The sequence below is a fragment of the Molothrus ater genome, chromosome 1 (genome assembly GCF_012460135.2).
Source record: "Molothrus ater isolate BHLD 08-10-18 breed brown headed cowbird chromosome 1, BPBGC_Mater_1.1, whole genome shotgun sequence".
In the NCBI taxonomy this organism is placed as follows: domain Eukaryota; kingdom Metazoa; phylum Chordata; class Aves; order Passeriformes; family Icteridae; genus Molothrus; species Molothrus ater.
In genome coordinates, this window is record NC_050478.2 from 117,211,572 (window position 1) to 117,228,870 (window position 17,299).

At 38.4% G+C, this 17,299-nt stretch overlaps 1 protein-coding gene across 1 annotated transcript; it reads right to left on the reverse strand.

Annotated features, from left to right (window-relative positions):
* Positions 1 to 89: 89 nt before the first annotated feature.
* TTPA (alpha tocopherol transfer protein) lies at positions 90 to 16,419 on the reverse strand. Its single transcript, XM_036404516.2, has 5 exons — positions 16,167 to 16,419; positions 8,652 to 8,805; positions 7,243 to 7,436; positions 3,994 to 4,104; positions 90 to 2,551 (listed from the first exon to the last, which is right to left on the reverse strand). The coding sequence occupies exons 1-5, from the start codon at positions 16,359 to 16,361 to the stop codon at positions 2,378 to 2,380; spliced, it is 828 nt and encodes a 275-aa protein (XP_036260409.1). The 5' UTR covers positions 16,362 to 16,419; the 3' UTR covers positions 90 to 2,377.
* Positions 16,420 to 17,299: the final 880 nt, after the last annotated feature.

Below are 17,299 nucleotides of genomic sequence, written 5' to 3' on the forward strand. Positions count from 1 at the left end.
GCCACGGGCCCAGCCCCGCCGCAGGCAGCACCCGCGGCCGCCCCCATCCCTGCCAAAGCGACGCTCGTATCCGTGACAGACGAGGCTGGTCCAACCAGAAAGGGTTTATTAATTTAAACGTATGTTAATACAGAGAAGAAACGTTAAAAATTGGGCATTACATCGTGCTTACAGTCAGTAGTAAATTATATTTATACCGTTTAACAGGAACTTTATTTTTTTTAGAGGCACTCCCGATGTTTATAAAGAATAATGTACTTAGGGACCTTTGTTTTGTTGGCTGCTGCTAACAGCTGCAACACCACCGCACATCATACCAATATATTCACTATCCATTATGTAAATGTTCCAATTATAGCGTGTCCCTATTATTAGCAACAATGGCAATTAAGAGTTCCCACCTCCTATATAATATGTAAACATTAAAAAATAATTAACAGTTCAGGAAAAAATAACTGCACTCAGTGCTCTAATTGCTGAGTTAGGCAAACATGCTACTACTTAATAACAGGATCGGGGTATTTTTGAAGACATTTAGGACTTTATATGCATAGAGCTGGTGAAGTCCAAATAAAGATCAAAGAGCCCCAGCTAAATATGCATATACATATGCAATCAAATGAGGTTTCTGCTACATAAACCAGTAGCAATCAGAAATTGGTTTCATAGGAAAAGTTTAAATTTTCTTGTTCACTGAAACATGGTTCATTCCTTTGTGCAGTTTACATTCACAGATTAAAATTGAAGGACTGTAATATTAAGACAATAGCTTTGGGTCTCCAACTGGTAAATTATTTGGAACTTGAGTTATACACTTGAACAATTGCCAGATAGCTGACTACTTGGTCTATTTTCTTATAAAGAAGAATTTGCAGTTCATTGAACTACTCTATTTAAGGAGCTTTTTGTATCACAAAACAGTGTATCACAAAATAGTATCACAAAATCTGAGAAAAAGAAATATATATCAAATACATTTTCATATAATCATGTATCTGAATAAGGTTTCTTTAAATTTAGCCCCATATAAAAATATTTTGAAAGAGAAAAATTAAAAAGGCACTTCAGGAAATTTGGAAATTGGAAGGAAAAAAAAAAGCTTGTTGTCAGTTTTGAAAGAATTTCTAGCATTGATCTTACCACAGCAGAAGAAACTACAACCAACAAGTACTCTAAGGGGTCTTTCATAGATGTTCCTCTTGCTAATAAAAATAGTTTCCAATGACTCTTGCAATAATGCCTTACTAATTAGAATCTAAAGTAAGGCATTTCTAATATAATAGGATAGTTTCATTTCTCTTCCCTATGCCGATATACCATTCCAATGTCCTAAAGATTACAAAATAACTGAAGTTACAATTTCTAACTACCTGAGATAAAAGCATTTTTATGGATTCATAGGAAAATTCATTTGGAATGCTTAAATATGTAGTGCTTATGCAAAAACAAAACAGAGTTAAGAACAGTTACTGTACTGAAAATAAAATGATGATACCAAACATCTCCCATGCTGAGGTCCAAAGTGACCTCAAAGCGTCCTTAAAACATACAACAGATATTTCTAAAGCTCAGATCTGCAAAGGATAACCTACTTTACCCTCTGAAACAAACAGATAATGCAAACAGCTGAAAACTCTTGATTTCTGTAGTCCTCTACATGGGGGATTAAAGGATAATAATCTGAGTTACTTATACTTGTCCATAGACAGTATCACTTTGAAGAAAGAAAATAAGAATTTTCAAGGTTGTTATGACTCTTTTACCAGTTCCTCCCTCTGATGCACACTGTTCTTTGAGGAATATGTACGTGGTGTTTTTCTATAAAACTTGAAGATTACTCTGTTAATTAGGACAAAAAGGGAAGACACACTAATTTTCAATTTGATACAAACTAACAAAACAGCATTTTTTTCCCTGAGAATCACTCCAAAAAGCAGCCTCTTCCCTGCTTGTAAATGAGCCCTGTAGTCTTATTTCTGCAACAAACTACCATATGCACAGTCTATTCTTTGTTTTGTATTGTCTTGACAAGCCAAGATACAAGAGCTAAGTGTAGGGTTCTGGACTACATTATTACAGATGAGTTGTCTCCAAAGACCTAACAGCAGCAGTATCAATCTGATAGCCAATGCACTCTTCAGCTTTCTGGCATACAAGTTACTCAATAACAAACAGTGTGACAAACATGTAAAATTCATTAATCTCTTCAGACATACAAACTGATAGACTCCAGTTAGTACAAAAGCGCAGCCAATACAACATTCAGTGAGTGCCCTGCAAAGACATACCGGTTTCATTCACAATGGAAATTTACATATTAAACTTATTTCCAATTCCAGTGTTCAAGAATTGATAAAATACTGTATTAAGATTATTCCTAGGCAACCAGAGAAATGCTCTGAAGATAATCTGAAGATGCCATTACGAAGTCAGTCCAATCCTTGGCCAGCTCTTCAATGGAGACTTCCTCCCCCCCATATTCCCGTGGGAGAATGCTGATGGGGAAGTGTTCGGTCAGACTTTGCAAGTAGTTATTTCCATGCAAGTACACCTAAACCAAAATATTAAAAGCATTTACTTGGGTATGAATGCTAGACTATTGAGTGAGAACAGGCAGCAAAGCATCTCAGTGCAAGAGCTGAATCCACCAGCTTGGTTTAACTAAAGAAGTGTATTTGTTCATAATTAATTCTTAAAAAGGTGGAACTACCCTTGTGAGTTTCCCCTAGGTACTCAAATTCTGTCCTCCTCTGAATCTGAAGGCTGGTGAAGGATGGACTACGACCTGAGAACTGCATTTTATGTAGCTGTGAGCACAGGAGCCAAAACTAACTACACACTTGTTCCAGACTGGCTTAGCAACGCTGGTGAGAGTACGCACTACATCCAAACTGCTAAACTGAGCTAAACCACGGGAATACCGGTTATTTGTTTTGTCATGATATCTTGTACTTCCCCTTCAGTAATTTCTAAGAAAAGAGCCCTGTCTGGCTCATGGCCATTACTATCTGGTCCTGCCACATGTATTTAAAAACAAGATTATGTAGTATGTATGTAGGTTCAGACAGGTGTCAAGGAAGATACTCAACAGAATCTATATATCAGTCCTTATCTTTCAGTTCTAACTGGAACCGGATTCTGGACTTCTGCTCCACTTTAACTCTTTCAATACTGTAGGTTTGGTTCTTCTCCTCTTGCTTTATTGTAGCTATTTTGAAGCCTTGTTCATTACTTCCAGTCTGATACTTTTCTAGGATTTACTGTCCTGGCATTCACTGGCTAATGCAAATAACCAAAATTCAAACCAAAAAATAACCAAAAGAGGCTTTAGAATCAGAACAACAATAGGCAGAGCTGCTTATTTTGTACCTTAGTCCTGCTGTTACCACTTCACTTTTGTGCCAGCTGAAAACTCCAATATCCTTCCTATGCTGCAACAAACCATAGTCCTTGGCATGCTTTTGCATCCAAATACAAATCTATTTGCAGATCTCTAACTGCAAAACTATTTAAAGCAACTAAGGAGCTATTTGGAAAAAAACTTAGAAATTAGGTCTGACCAATTTTTGATGCATAAATCTGGAGGTCTGTCAGAGCTAAACAGTTGTTTTCTACTAATTCTGCACAGCTTGGACCATAAAACACTGCTCAGTGATCGTTTTTCTCTATCATTTGTATGCAGAGTGCTGGGAAATCCAGGACCTATTTCTTTCTAGTTCTGCAGAAGAATTGTTATGTGATCTCAAGCAAATTATTTAACCTCTTTGTGTTGCTGTTTTTTCTCTTCAGAGTAGTGATAACAGCACCACTTGCAACGCTCATGTTAATAATAACTGCAAATGCTTTACTGTTAGATTCTGGATGTCTGTATGGCACTAACAAACAAAAATTATTTATGCTCTTCAGTACTCAGGAGTAATAGAGCCTAAGGAAAGTGCTGCAGATTGTCATATAAGGGTTTTGTGGCAGAAAGAAATATTTGCGTGCACTCACCCGTTGCTTTATTTTTTCAGTGAGAAAAGGCTTAATTAGAGCGAAGACTGGGTGGAAGAATAAAGGCTCATTAATCAAGTGGATACCTCGAACTTTCAGTGGAAAGGAATCCTGTCAGCATACATGGAAAACAGAATAAGAAAAAGAAAACATTATTGAAACACTTCTATTACTAAGCACAGGCCTGTAAAAACTGTCTAGTTCATAGGTTAAAGTATTTCTTCTGACCTGCCAACTCCTGCATTTTCTAGCAGTGTAAATTAAGAACAACATTTAGAAAAATCATATCTTGCTCCTCTCATCAGAGGGCAAAATCTCACCATTTTTTTCATCTTAGCAGGAGGTGAGATTGAATATTAAAAACAAACAGAAAATCAAAAAAGAAAACTATCACCAAATTGCACATAAATATTGTGCACAAACTTTGTGCTCAGCCTTTCTTCTAAAGTACAATTTTTCACAAGATTCTGCTACTAATTTACAAAATGCTATCTAGCTATATGTTTTTATTGGCAATTTACAGCCTGAAGGATAATACTTAAATATATATATAAACTATTGAAAACTAATTTAAAGTTAAATAAATTAAATTTATAGTTTAGAGATAAGCCTTGAAATTACTAGGAATTTGGCCAAGACAGAAGTTCAGCCTTACAACAAGATTACTGTTTTAATGAAATTGAAAAAAATATCTGCTATACAGCCTTTATAATATAAACCAGCTTGGATTCTACTTGCATTCATTTAAAAGTTCCAGATCTTTGAAATTTAAAAGAAAATATGGCAGTGCTCAAAATAAGCTTTGTGCAATGGGGAAAGTACAGCTTCCCTTCACATCCCACCTGCTTCTACCTCTGAGATGTTTTCTGCTTATAAAAATGGTACTTCTCACAAACACATCTCCTCACTAGTTCAATAGTTCTAAGGAAGGAAAAACCCAAAGCTAACACATTTCTTTAGTGCCACTCCTTCTCGATATAACATGATAAAGACCTTAAAATTATCAGCTTGTATCTTCACTTAATGTTATTATGGGTTATCATATACTTAAAGTCTACTATCATGATTTTCACAAAACAGTTTTCTGCAGGGATATCAGATTTTTCAAGATAATGCCACTTATTATCCGTACTATGCTTTCCATTCCTTAGTACATACTTCCTTTCTATTAACTTCTGGTTCTTAATACAGTATAGTAATTTGCAAGACACATTTCTTGAGTAAAATACTGGTTTAAAACTAAGGTTTCTTTACTTATAAGCATATTCTGGAGTGCATTAAGCATGTCCTGGGGTGCATCAGGCACAGCATGTCCAGCTGGGCAAAGGAGGGCATTGTCTTGCTCTGCTCTGCACTGAGGCCGCCTCACCTTGAATACTGTGTGCAGTTTTGGGCACCAAAATATAAAAAAGACATTAAGCTATTAGAGAGCTTCAAATGAGGGCCAGGAGGATGGTGAGAGCCTGGAGGGGAAGCAGTGTGAGGAGTGGCTGAGGTCACTTGGTCTGGTCAGCCTGGAGAAAAGGAGACTGAGGAGGAAACCTCATCGCAGTCTGCAATTTCCTTGTGAGAGGAAGAGGAAGGGAAGATATCTTCACTGTCCTGACCAGAGACAGGACCTAAGGGAATGGCTTGAAGTTGTGTCAGAGGAGGCTTATATTGGATATGAGGAAAAAGTTCTTAACCAAGAGGGTGGTTGAGCACTGGAACAGGCTCCCCAGGGAAGTGGTCACAGCTTCAAGCCTGACAAGAGTTCAAGAAGTGTTTGGACAATGCTCTCAGCCACATGGTGTGTCTCTTAGGGTGTCCTGCATAGGGCCAGGAGTTGGTCTTGATGATTCTGATGAGTACCTTCCAACTTAACATATTCTATAATTAAATGATATTGAACAACACTAATATAATCTCTGGATAAAATTTAAAAACCCAGTTAAAAGTGAGGAAAGGAATCAGGGGACAAAAAAAATTAAAATTCTTTTTCTTCTTAGAAAAGAACACTGGAAACACACAATTTTTAATTTTCCTTTTCCATAGCTAGAATAAACATGTAGAATTTTAAAAAAATCAGAAATAGGTCAAGATGGAAACATCATAGTCAAAGAATTTCCTGCTTTGAGATAATGGATTGAAACTTTTAGATGTACTTGCAAATCCTATTCTGCCTCCTTTCTGCTCTATTTCAAGGTTAAAAAAATTACCAGCAATATGTTTACTACCTCAGAAATCAACCGAAACACTCTCACTAGTCCTGTTTTAATGAGAACTGGCCCAAGATTGCATAACACCAGGAGTTCTTATTCTAGACGTGCAAAGTTCGGAATACCGAATGGTTTCAATAAAGTTTTACAGTAGATATCAGAAAGGAAGAACATCTGAAGTTCTGGTGATATTAATTCAATGACTAAGCTTTGATCGAATCTCAGATATGAACCCTACCGAATCACAGCAAGAGATTATCTCCCTGGCTCATTTCCACATCACAGGCTAACAGTTTTATTATAACTGACTTTCAACGTACCTTCTGAAGGAAAATATGATTATAGGACTAAACTGTAGCTTGCAGGTCAATTCTCTGCCCCCTTTTTACTTAATTTTTTTTCTCTCTCAAATCCAGTGGCAAAGTTCAACTGAATTTGGCAGAAAGGAATAAGCCTTAAAGACAGTAAAGTCCTGACAAGTTTTGTGAAAAACAGGAAGTGAGGTAACAGTGATTTGCACAAAACAATGCTCATGTTGTGGGGAAGAAAGCAAGCAGAACATAAATATAACCGATTCTGTTGTTAGCACATGGATGATCACATAAGCATCATCCATACTGGTAACAAGTTAGGAGTGTCTTGATCTTAATTGCTCACAGTGCAGGCTATTTTTAATATTCTCTGAGACAGGAATAAATGTTTTAAATATTGAGATAATGCACAAAAGAATGGAAGAGAAGAGATGAAAAAGGATAACAAACAGAGATCCTTCCAAAACTGAGCTTCATCTGCTCCTTCAGTCATGAAATTCTTGTGTTGTAACAGGTTGGTGGAGTTCTTATAAAATAGCAGAAGTTAGAGGACATTAACCAGTATAGAAGAATAAAATTTAGGTAAAATCAAGCACAACTTGTAATTGATTTAGGATTTTGTTCCTCTAAATTGCATAGTCTGAGAATGCCTACAGAAAGAAAATTTACTATAGCTTGGAAGAGATGAAAAATTGGAAATCATAGCAAAGAAGCTGCATAAAGCATTATGTCATACTTACTGTGAGAACAGCAGCAATTTTCTTGGCCACTGCTGGGCTGATTTGAAAAGCATGAGCAAATCTCCACCCTTGAAGGTCAAAGATGGCCTTGACTCCATTTCGCTGAGTCTCGATCTCCTTTACAATGAGCTCAGATGTGATGAGACTTACACGAAACACATCATATGCTGTAAACAAACTGGGATCCCATTGTCCTGAGGAGAAGATAGATTACCCTGCATTACCATGAGAAAACCCCATACACCTGCACTTTTTCTTCCTATGGCTTCTAATGTGCTTCTCAGGAAAAATAATTAATCAGCAAGAACAAAGTTCCTGAAATAAACTGTTTTGCCAGTGCAGAAGTTAATTTGTGTACCTGCTCTCTCATTCATCTTTGATGCTCTTTTAGTAGATGGTGCCACATAATGTAGCATGCTCTACCTATGGCCACAGACCCAGTACAAGGTACAATTCAGTAACACTCATGCTAGCAGAAGCTGCAGATCATCAGTCCAATCAATTAATAGAATTGCTTTTCAGCACTGTCATTTTCTGGCACAACTCAGTGAATCTCACTTTTTTTTTCTGAGGCCTGAGCGAAAAATTGCATTCCTCTAAGGATGAGCCTTAACCCTAGATGAAAGCTTTAGGGGGCACAACTGCCTACCAGACCAGATGATAATAAGACAGTTCTTTGAAAGTTGGCAAAAATAAAGCCTCTGTCCAAAACAAACATAAAGAGACATGGTGCTCATTTAACTATGTACTTTTTGAAAATACTTTTAGGAGTTGCATCAAGCATTTTCCAAGTGTTGTTTGCTAGGGCTCTTTGGCTACAAGTAAACAATGAAAGGCTGGTGATCATCCCAGCCTAAACTAAATGTTGATATATGACAAGGTGTACACCTTTGTTTGTGTTCTCCTGACTCCGTGCTGCATCTGCATCAGTACCACAGTCTTAGCCTATGGCTTTGACAATTTACATGAAAGCAAATGATTTTTGGGACACTCAGAACCAAAAAACCCACATAATCTTACAAGTTTTAACCTTCAAGATTCTTTTGATGCAACAATAATTTCACTGTAAAGAAAATTAGGTTCTTCATAAGGGATTGTACAGCTTTAGCAATACCAATATATAAGTAAAATTATTTAATTGTTATAGCTCAGTAAATTCACCTTTATATTAACATAAATGCATTTCTAGCAAGGAACATAACCATATTACCATTCTTGTTAAGATATTCTGATATGATCTAGTTTTATCAACCCCTGCAGTTGTACCCATAAAATATTTTTGATTTGCTGCTGAAATGGTGATAATTAAAAAAATAAACCACAAAATGAAACAAAGCAAACAAAGAAAGGCCAAAAACTTCAGCGTCAGAATCAGGTGTGAAACTGTTCCAAGCAATTTTGTCACTCACCAATTCTGTATATTAGAACTTTGCTTCCATGTGGGTCTCTTGACCGTAGGACTCCATGATAGCCAGCTTGCAAAAGACCAAGAACAGAAGATGGTTGTAAATCTGCACTTATTTCTGGGCATTCAATTCTCCACTTCTGATAATTCTTCAATAACTGGAAAAAAAATTTAATGTGGATGTCAGGTAAGCATCAGCTATTATAGGAGGAGCACAGTTAAAAATATATTTTCCAAATGTGGTCACAGTCAGGTTTAATTCCCTAAATTAGCTATAATTTAATTGTATATTTTAATCAAATCACTCCTAGAAACAGAAGGTTGCTATACTGGATCAACTAAGTAAGTAAATTGCCATGATGAATTTAGAACCAGTGAAATCATTAATGGACTGCAGTTGTCGTTTTGCGTCAGAAAGAAAACTGGATGTACAATAACCCTGTAGTTTCTATGTAAAATGCATCTAAACCAAATTTTTTTCTGCTAACAATCCTTTAGGATTGTTCATTTTGCTACTTCATCAGACTCCTTCAAGATTTTTTAAATTTAGATATGCAAAATTTTATGGAGGAACATTCTCTTTCACTCACTCTCTCCCACCCTCCCTATTTTTTACGCAGTCATCAGTAATTCCAGTTTACTATTTGAAACAGTTATGCTCATCAGCATACCCCAAAACATTTTTGAGGTCTCTTCTACCCCTCTGAAATGAGAGAATACAACACAGTAGTGGGTCCATTACACATTTGACAATTTCCCTCTCACAGAGTGGAAATAATGAGATCCTGTCAGGTTAAAACAGAGATTGTGTCTGTTGCCAGGGACTTGGTCAGCCTGGTTCTCAAGGCTGGGAGGCAGCACCATAACCAGCATTTCTACAGGAAGAGCTGTGTATTGAAAGGCCATGGACTAGTGCTAAGGAAGAGGCAATTAAAGGTGTTCCTTTGTGAGGTAACATCTGTGTTGAGGAATTACAGGCAGCACTGTGAAAGGTCATCTTAGAGATGAATCGTGAAAAATTATGTTGGTAATGCAGTAGTTCTAACTTCCAAGTCTAATTACTTTTCTCCTTTAATATTAACTAAGTGGTTGTGGGGAAAATGAACTATGCCCTGCAACTAAAATTTATTTAAGACATTGTGCATAAGTAGGAAGCTATGCAAGACTGTCTTCTAAAATGCTTCCTCTCTGCTCATCAACTAAAATTTGCCTCTGCTGTATCACCTCTGCTAAGGTTATCACTAAGCTTGGAAAGTAGAGAGATAGCTATTACAAGTAATTCATATTTTGTTTTAATTTCCTCAATGGCTCTGACTTAGAGGACCTACAAAGTAGCTGAGAACCAGAATTTTTCAGTACCTTGTTTCATGGAAAACCAAAATGTAGCTTTAAATCTTAAAGGTGGCATGCACAGCCTAGCTTTTAAAATTGCTTCTATATTTCATCAAACAGGAAAAGCCAATCTGATCCTCAGCACAGTTTCACAAATTGTGTTCACTACACTGAAAACATCAATCAAAAGTCTTTTATTTGCTATAATTTGTATTAACAGAATTTTTTTTGTCCTTTATCAATTACTCTATATTTTGCAACAGAAATACTAAAGTTAAAAGAGCTGTCAGGTCCAACTAATAGAATATAACTGTAAAAAAATTAAAAATTTCTTGTATCCATGCAAGTATAATTTTCTTCATTATTTTCATTGGGAGAATGATCAGAAGGAACTTCAGTAAAATTGAATTAATCCCCACAGACTCTTAGAGGGAGACCTGGAACTCAGCATCCTGTAGCTCACAGCATGCTCATGTCAGATAATTAATGCTACCCTTCCCTCTTGTATCATTTTACATAAAACATACTTTTTCTTCAGCTTAATGCTTTTCTGCTCAGATTAAGGTTGAATGATTTTGAAAGTCTCTCAAGTGAATTGCCATGAGGAAACTATTTATAAAACATTATTGTTTATCAGCAAAATTTACATAAAAATGCAAGGTACACTGATTAGAAAATAGCTATATTTTTAAGGAAATAGAGCCTAAAAATACATATTTAGATCCAAAAAATAAAAAAAAAAATTATATACCATGCTAGAATCCCACTTGATTTGTCAGTGAAAAAAAAAACCAGATAAAAGCCTCATCCTAAACCATCACCATAGAAAGAAACATTTAACCATTAGGAGAATTTTATTAGAAGTCTCTTGACTGCATTCAATCAGCTTTAGCCTAGGTTTTTTATTTTAAGTTTAAAACTAACAAACAAACACGGTGAAGGAAAGAGGGAGGAAGTAGGGAAAGTAAGTTAATTTGTGGAACAGTTCACTACAATTGCAAAGATAGGCCTGTTGAGGTACTCTGATTATCTCATTCTGTCAGCACTTGACTGTCTGTCTACAAAGGGCAATGTTTGAGCAATCCCAACTGCTTTGTGCCAGACAGCAATGTCAACATGTTTCTTCCTTGCTCTTTCCAAAACAGACTCTGAAATAGCAGCAAAATACAAAACCACCCTGAAAACAACTATGCAAACATCTATCACTTTGTAATTTGCCACTTTTCTTCTAAAATCTGTGGTACCACCACATCATGAAGATATATAAACACCTCTTTGAAAAACTCCCTGACAAATCTAAGATGAGAATAAAAATGACACATTAATTCATTACCCTATATAATCCTGTCTAGTCAATGCAGATAGCTCCTCATTTTCATGATATTTACATTTTCTAAGTTGGAAACAAGGATTTAAGTTCTTGGACTTTGGAAGAAAGAGAGTGGCATTTTCAGCTTGTGATTCACTCAAGATCCTTACAGAAGGCATAGTTAACCTACTTGCACACCCATTAAGGAGAAAATATATGGTTGGAATACTTCTGACACTCTCCATGACACAAGTAAGTGGTGCACCTTTCAGACACGTAACTTGGATAACTCTAAAACATGCTTCCCTTGGCAAGAAAATCACAAAGTGCTGAAGAGTTCTCAGATTTTGAAGACCTAATTTAATTACCTAAAATTATTTAAGTCTGAAGTAAAGATCAGCATTAGAGAATATTCAATGGAATCTACAGCTAGTTTTGGCAGATATTCTGTAAATTTTTATTTATGTAAGCAACTCCTTTCTTACAGCTGGAGATAGTCAAGTCTCACATGGCCACTTAAAAGAGTAATCCTTAAACATATAAAGGAATTCAAACACTAGCAGTGATTTAGAGGTTTTCTAGTTTTACACTGGTTAAGCACAGAAATTCATGTAAAATTTTTTCAAGTAAGATTCTTTTTCAGCAGGGTAAAACATAAATGTTGCATATAACAATCAGTTTGGATATAGATGAAACAACCTAATCTCAAGAAAAACAGACACATTCATTACCCTGTATAGAAAATGGCTCATGCACTTAACAACACAAGAAAAACATCTCAATGTATAATTATCTGTGTTTGCAAATGGAATAACCTACTTAGCATCTGCTCAGCATCTCAAAATAGATGCAAGATAACTTGATAAAGGGGGGGAAAGCTGGATGAAAAACTCCAGTGTGTCTAGTTCAGCATTAATTAAGATGTTTTTTCCCCTGATGTTTGTTGGGGATAGTTCCAGATTTCTGAACATTAGAGATTACAAAGTTATCAATTAAACCAAGATCCAGATCCTACAAACAAAAGTTAACTTGGTACCTTACTTAGAAGCAAAAGAACTAGAACACATTGTGCTTGTTAGAGAAACAAATGTATCTATATATGTAAATTAATTATATTTTTCTTGATTAATAATTATTTAGTTATAGTAATGTGGTTGATAGGCAGAATTAGGCCTCTGTTGTGTCAGAAGTTGTAAAAATGCACACAATACTTGGGGAAAAAGTGTTTTTTACTGGCATTCTTTGCAGGAGAAACCATAGCTCAAATTTCAGAATACAAACCTTTACACACATGTATTTTATATTGCTTTTTATATATGCCTGTACAAATGTACCCAGAATTTAAACATACAGTATACACAGACAAAAAAATTAAAATATTTTATAGAGACACAGAACTTTCCTAATTCTTTGTGCATTACTTCCTTGTCACTGGAAAAAGACTGGCACGTGCTGGCTTAGCACAAAGGGAAGCCTGGCTGACTGATTTGTGTTTCCTCAAGGGTCAGCTCAGAGAGCTTATAAGGGCTCTTCCATCCTTTTCAAGGAATTCCTCGGTATTGATAGAAGAAAAGCAGCCAAGTAACTGATTTCAACTTAACATTTATGTCTGAATGATGTGAAGATCCTCAGGGATAATGTCTGAGACTCAGCAGTGTGTTTGACACTAGAGAAAACAACACTTCTTGTACAGCATAGTCATCCTAAGTGACTTCCTTGCAGCAGAATGCACCAGGAAATCCTCATTCCTCCACAAGTCAAATGCAAAACCAAAGTCTGGCTATACACCTTGGTATCAACCAGAACTCCTAAAAGGATCCTAGATATTTAGAGAGTTTTCAGTGCCACAAAAGTGATGCTTACAATTGTATGTTATGAAAACCCTCTGCATAATTTCAATGCCAAACACTTTTCTTCTGTTCCCCAGAGTATAAAGTATTTCAGGTACAAAAAGACCGCATTCCAAAGTCTCTGAGAGTCAGTCCTATACAAGAGTTATAGGATGCAATGCATAATAAAACAGGAAGAAACATTTATGTCCAAAAGGAGATGCTAGTTCTCGAGATTTCACATATCCCTAGTGAATCCAAGTGAGAGTGGTTTTGGTGATAACAGCAAAGTCAACCATACACACACAGCTGGTATATTCAAAAAGGGGCAGACACTGATCTCTGTGGTGACCAGTGACAAAACATGAGGGAATGGCCTGAAGTTGTGTCAGAGGGAGTTTAGGCTGGGTATTAGAAAAAGGTTCTTCACCCAGAGAATGGCTGGGCACTGGAACAGGTTCCCCAGGGACGTGGTCACAGCACCAAGCCTGGCAGAGTTCAAGAGGCATTTGGACAATGCTCTCAGGCACACAGTGTGACTCTCTGACAGGGTGTCTGTGCAGGGCCAGGAGCTGAACTTGAATGATCCCTGTAGGTCCCTTCCAACTCAATATATTCTGTGATTCTGTGAGAATAGTCTGTTACTGAGCTTAACTGAATGATCACTGTCTTCAAGAAATTAAGACAGTTTTATCTCTTCTTCAAGTCCTTCAATTCCGGATACCTGTTTCAGCGCTGGATTTTCTTCTAGCATGAGAGATATCGATATATCATTAAAAGCAAGTCTGGAATTGCCATTGGAAAAATGGAAAAAAATGCTGTTATGAGTCACCATAAAGGATTTAGAAATGGAATGTCTTCACACAATCTACCTTACTATTCTTTTCTGAAGCATTTCCAAATTTTGATAACTGAAATCAGATAAATCTGTGTCAATTATTAACCAGAAATGCATCAAAAAAACCAGTCTGGTCAGGTGCCAGACTCTTGATTTATAGTTAAGGCTAAGTATAAGCCTGTACTAAGATGCTGGACAACCTTTTCTTATATGCATTGACAGGGCCATTAACTTTGATTATCCCATAGCTGCTCTACAAATCCTATGCAGTAGTACATGGAAGCTCAGTGGGCATAGAGAATCTTATTGGCCTGAAATCCACACCAAGAGGCAACATCAGATCAGGACAAGAGGGAAAAGCCACTCTCAGGACTGATGGCAGGAGGGCTCTGCCTAGGCTGAAGTACTAACATAACTTCTGCGTGAAGTCACACTTGGCTTAGATGAATATACAACTTGGGACCATGAGAGATTTTTGCACAATAGTTCTCTTTGGCCTTGATATACCAATTGCAATAAATACATTCCTGTGGGGGGAAAAAAAAAAAAGGTGCTTCTGTTATTCTTCCCTTACTGTAAGAGAAGTATTCTAGAAAATGGTGCCAGCTAGGATGTAGAAGATTATGTGCAAGTGGCTACAGCACTTGGAGAACTGAAATTCTAGACAGAAAGATTAAACATGGGTTGGTTTTGAACATCCGAATCTCTTAATTCAAAGGAAGGTTTGAAATTCAGAAACTTAGCAGCCTGTGGAGACCCAGAAAATCTAAAGCGGTTTTAAAAAGACAGCTTTTTCAAAGGAGGTCCCCAGTGTTGAGGGCTGACTCCCAAGAGAAGCATAGGAAATTTGCTACTTCATAGACTTCCATCTCTAAACCTTGCTAGATTCCACACTCCCAAAGATTAGTCCTACCTACCTAACACACCTCACAATCCCATCAAAGTGCAAAACCACACAGGCCAAATTCAGAAGTGCAACTGTCCTGTCTATAGGATTACCAGCAGCAACCAATTACAATGCAATTAGGAGTGGATATTCAGGAATCCATATGTCCTTATTAAGCCCCTTAAGCATTTTGGAACCATGGAACACAGGAAAAAAAATGGCTTTTGTTTGGAAAGGCAAAAAACCACGGTCCTACAGTGGCTAGTGCACAACTTTGATATAAATAATCTAATGAACTTCAAGTATAAGTAAGATACATAAAACCCAAAGGAATCTGACTTGACTCGTCGGTTCTTCTGTTGAGGAGGAAAGGTTTAAAGCTACGATGCAAATGTCATGAGTAAAATGAAAAGAACAAAGATACAATTTTTAAAGCTATTTATGATTAAGAGCCTAATTCAATTTCTCAATTTCCTTTTTTAGCTACCTTGATCCTGCAACATATCCATATGCAAACAATCATCTCTTACGGTGAGTAAACTTGGAAAATCTACAGTCCAGAGAAGTCAGAAACTAATAGGTGAAGAAAACAATAGGTGAAGTCTGTTGGGCAATGCAGTGTAAACAACAAAAAATTCCATGGAAACACAGCTTTCAGTTGGCACATGTGAATCAAAGCTTTTGCCCTGGGAGGATTTGGAAATACTTTCTGTTCCAAAGGTTTAACGGTTATCAATCTTTCATTTAAAAACATAACGAACTGATAACAATCTGTGCCTTTAGATATTAAAAATATGTGTGCTCTGTGGCAAAAAGGCATACAAAGAGCCAGGAAAGTACCACAACTTACTAAAGCCGGCAAGGAGTGCTGTAAAAGACTAAACTCCAAGCAAAAAGAAGTTTATACTCATCGTTTTAGAGTAATTATAAATCTGTAGCGAAACTAGTACGCCTGCTTGTAACCTGAGCCTGATAATCATGACAAGGGTGTCCTTTGAAGGATACTGTTTCCTAATCGGAGCTGTGACCTTATCACACTTACTGTATCGGCGAGTGACTGTACCGCGCTTACCACAGCCTGTGTTACCACACCGATACCGCGCTGAGCCAGCACAGTGATTCCGTGCCGCGCCGAGGACACGCGTGACAAGCAATTATTAGTTACACCCTGGAACTCCGCGCTCGGCCTCGCCCGACCCGGCGGCGCAGGGCACGGACCCATCCCACAGCCCAAACCCGCAGCCACAGCCCGAGCCGCGGCTGCGCTCCCCGAGCCCGGCTGCTCCCGTCCCCGGGCACCGGGACCTGCCGCCGCCGCTCCTCACCCTCCAGGCCAGGTCCAGGTGGAAGTCTCGGGCGCGCAGGAACCGCACCAGGAAGGCATCGGAGAGGGGCTGCGGCCAGCGCTGGCCGGGCTCTGCCTCGGCCCGCCGCCGCAGCTCGGACACGGCGCCGCGCACCCGCGGAGAGTGGTCGGGCAGGTCATTGAGGTGCCCTGCGCCCAGCGGAGCCTGCGACATCCCCGCGGCACGGCCGAGCTCAGCCCCGCCGCCGGCCCCGGCCCATTGAGGGGAGCGCGGCGGCGGCGGGGCCCGGCCCGGCTGCTCCTGCCCCCGCCCCCGCGGGGCTTAACCCCTGAGCGCCCTCCCGGGCCCCGGCTGAGGGAGCGGCAGGTGCGCCGCCTCCCCTGCCCTGCCCCTCCCGGGCTTGTCTTTTCCACTTTTACGGACTTGACCGGTTTTTAGCAGTTTACGCTTTAAGCCCATCTCCTGTTTTTCTCTTCCAGCCCCAAAAGTGAGCCGGACCTGCTCCCTCTGGAGGGCGAGGGGCGGCCCCACGGGGCAGGGAGAGCCCCGCCGCTGGGACCCGCGGCGCCCGCCGCAGGGGGGTCATCCCGGACCCCTGGAACGTGCTGAGGGTCGTGGCTTCCCCTTTTAATTTTTTTTTTTTTTTGGCAAAAATAATTCATCTTTAGATACTAAATCGTAAAATGCTGCAACTTCATTGCAGCTAGGAAATGAAGTGTAAAGTGGGAATCCCTGCTGGTGCAAAACTGCCTTGGAGCACCTCATCCTTAATGTTAATATGTAGTAATGAAAATATATTCACTCAGCCAGGAGGAAGGGTGGTGAAATTGAATTCAACCTTAGTCTAACTTTGCTGCCCAGCAGTGAGTTTGATTATGAAAGGTAAAGAGTTCATTGCTGTTATTGTATTTTGTATTTTTAGTAGCACCTTTTCCTTGTATTAGGTTTCCTTTGAGATCTCTCTGGCTTACTTATGCTAAAAGCCTTATTTCATCTAATATACAATTAATAAGGCATGCTTAGGTCTAGTAAAAGGTTTACAAAGCTTTGTTCCATATTACTTTCCCCTTTTCTGGATTTCTACAGTTAATACTTACTTTTTGATCAGCATTTTGTTAATATCTAACCATGTCTTGGACTCATACACTACT

Coding starts and splice junctions, on each gene's coding strand:
- TTPA (XM_036404516.2), bottom strand. CDS start 16,361: ATGTCGCAGGCTCCGCTGGGCGCAGGGCACCTCAATGACCTGCCCGAC. Junction 7,437..8,651: donor AGTTCTAATATACAGAATTG/GTGAGTGACAAA, acceptor TCTTCTCCTCAG/GACAATGGGATCCCAGTTTG. Junction 4,105..7,242: donor AAATTGCTGCTGTTCTCACA/GTAAGTATGACA, acceptor GTATGCTGACAG/GATTCCTTTCCACTGAAAGT.